The sequence below is a fragment of the Nerophis ophidion genome, linkage group LG01, assembly GCF_033978795.1.
Source record: "Nerophis ophidion isolate RoL-2023_Sa linkage group LG01, RoL_Noph_v1.0, whole genome shotgun sequence".
NCBI classification, from domain to species: domain Eukaryota; kingdom Metazoa; phylum Chordata; class Actinopteri; order Syngnathiformes; family Syngnathidae; genus Nerophis; species Nerophis ophidion.
In genome coordinates, this window is record NC_084611.1 from 15560684 (window position 1) to 15562822 (window position 2139).

Genomic DNA, 2139 nt, shown 5'->3' on the forward strand with positions numbered 1-2139 from the left:
CAATTCGTTCAATTTCGTTATTTGGGTGCCCCCCGCGACCCCAAAGGGAACAAGCTGTAGAACATGGATGGATGGATGGGTCCAGGGTGTACCCCGCCTTCCGCCCTAATGCAGCTGAGATAGGCTCCAGCACCCCCCCGCGACCCCAGAAGTGACAAGCGGTAGAAAAATGGATGGATGGATGGAATTATTGACCGCACGAGTGAAACTATCGTACAAATTGGAGAATTGCCGTACGTCTGGCAACGCGGGTGCTGCGCCCCCCAAAAGTAGATAAGGTATTGCATCATCAGGAGGTCCCGTTCAATACAACGCGATGCCATTTGTTCAGTGGCCGTCCAACACGTTAACATGTGTGTTATTGAACATGTCGCCAGTCGTGTTACTCCTTTATGCTGCCTCATTTTCATGTAAAAAAAATAAAATAAATATATGTCGTCCGTAAGAAAAGTAGCCACGAGCGGTTGCAGAATGTCTTAGTGTTTCTGAACGCACCCCCGATACTGATGAAGGGGGGATAATGGCAGCACAGGAGCCGTCTCCTCCATCTTCCCTGGAAGGGAACAAGCCTGGCTTCCCCAAGAACATTCTGGCCAACCACCTGGAGGACAAACATTTGTGCAACTCCTGCCTGAAAGTCCTGAGGAGGCCATTGCAGGCGCAGTGTGGCCACCGCTTCTGTTGCTTCTGCTTCCATCAGCTCGTCAGGTGGGTACCGAGCATGCTAAGCGGCTAACAAGCTAGCGAGCTACGTTCACTGAAATGGGATTTTACAGCCTTCACATTACATATTATTTGTAACAGGAATACTCAAATGTAATGTCGTGAACACCATTTAAGCTTTAAAAGCCGCCGTGAAGTCGTTGCTCTAATCTCAAGTTGATCATTCATATCGATCACTATAACAACAATGACGTCACAATCAGCGTTTTAAGCTGCATGGCACTGTCATGATATTGTACCTCATTTAACCTTTTATTAGTTAAATGATGCACAATTAGGGCGATATGGCTAAAACATCTGTTGATATCGATTCTTATTATTCTACGCAAGCTTTTTTTTTTTGTTTGTTCTTGTTGGAGTTTTCCCAATAAAAAAACGCAATATTTCGATTATAATTTATCAGATTTATTTCATATTTTTCATGAAATTTTTATTGACATTCAGCATCAGACATTCCTATCCATTACGTCATATTTACATACATTATTAGATAATAATATTTCCAGATAAATCAATTACATAAATATAAACTAGTAAAAAAAAAATATATATACAGTATATATATATATATATATATATATATATATATATATATATATTACAAATAATAATAATACATTAATAATCATCATCATAATCAGAAATAAAATAAAATAATAGAAACAGATAGTAAACATTAATAAAAAAGCCAGAGTTCTTTGAACGCAGATTTTTTTGCCAGAACATATGGTACATTACAATCAGCAAGATAGGATGGAGCTACCTTTAGTATTTTATACTTAAGTAGTAAAACCTCTATATATGTGTGTGTATGTATGTATATATATGTGTATATACATATATACATATATATATATATATATATATATATATATATATATATATATATATATATATATATATATATATAGGGACGGCGTGGCGCAATGGCAGAGTGGCCGTGGCCTGGTTCAATCCCCACCTAGTACCAACCTCGTCACGTCCGTTGTGTCCTGCGCAAGACACTTCACCCTTGCTCCTGATGGGTGCTGGTTGGCACCTTGCATGGCAGCTCCCTCCATCAGTGTGTGAATGTGTGTGAATGGGTAAATGTGGAAGTAGTGTCAAAGCGCTTTGAGTACCTTGAAGATTGAAAAGCGCTATATAAGTACAACCCATTTATCATTTATATTTATATTTATATATATATATATATATATATATATGTAAGTGTGTATATATGTGTGTGTGTTTATATATATATGTGTGTATATATGTGTGTGTGTGTTTATATATATATATATTTATATATATATATATATATACATGTACTGTATATATTTATATACATGTATGTGTGTGTGTATATATACACATATATGTATATATATATATATGTGTATATATATGTGTATATATACACACACATACATATGT

The 2139-nt window shown here is 36.4% G+C and overlaps 1 protein-coding gene across 3 annotated transcripts in view; it reads left to right on the plus strand.

The window, feature by feature from the left end:
- The first annotated feature begins 320 nt into the window (after nt 1-320).
- The window catches only part of LOC133550979 (TNF receptor-associated factor 2-like), an 83995-nt gene continuing 82176 nt past the window's right edge, over nt 321-2139 (plus strand). The window contains exon 1 of one of the 3 annotated variants that reach the window (XM_061897212.1): nt 321-708. In XM_061897212.1, coding sequence (XP_061753196.1) covers nt 521-708 — 188 coding nt within the window. In that variant the 5' untranslated portion in view covers nt 321-520. The remainder of the gene's footprint in view (nt 709-2139) is intronic. The other 2 variants (XM_061897197.1, XM_061897205.1) reach the window with 2 other exon arrangements.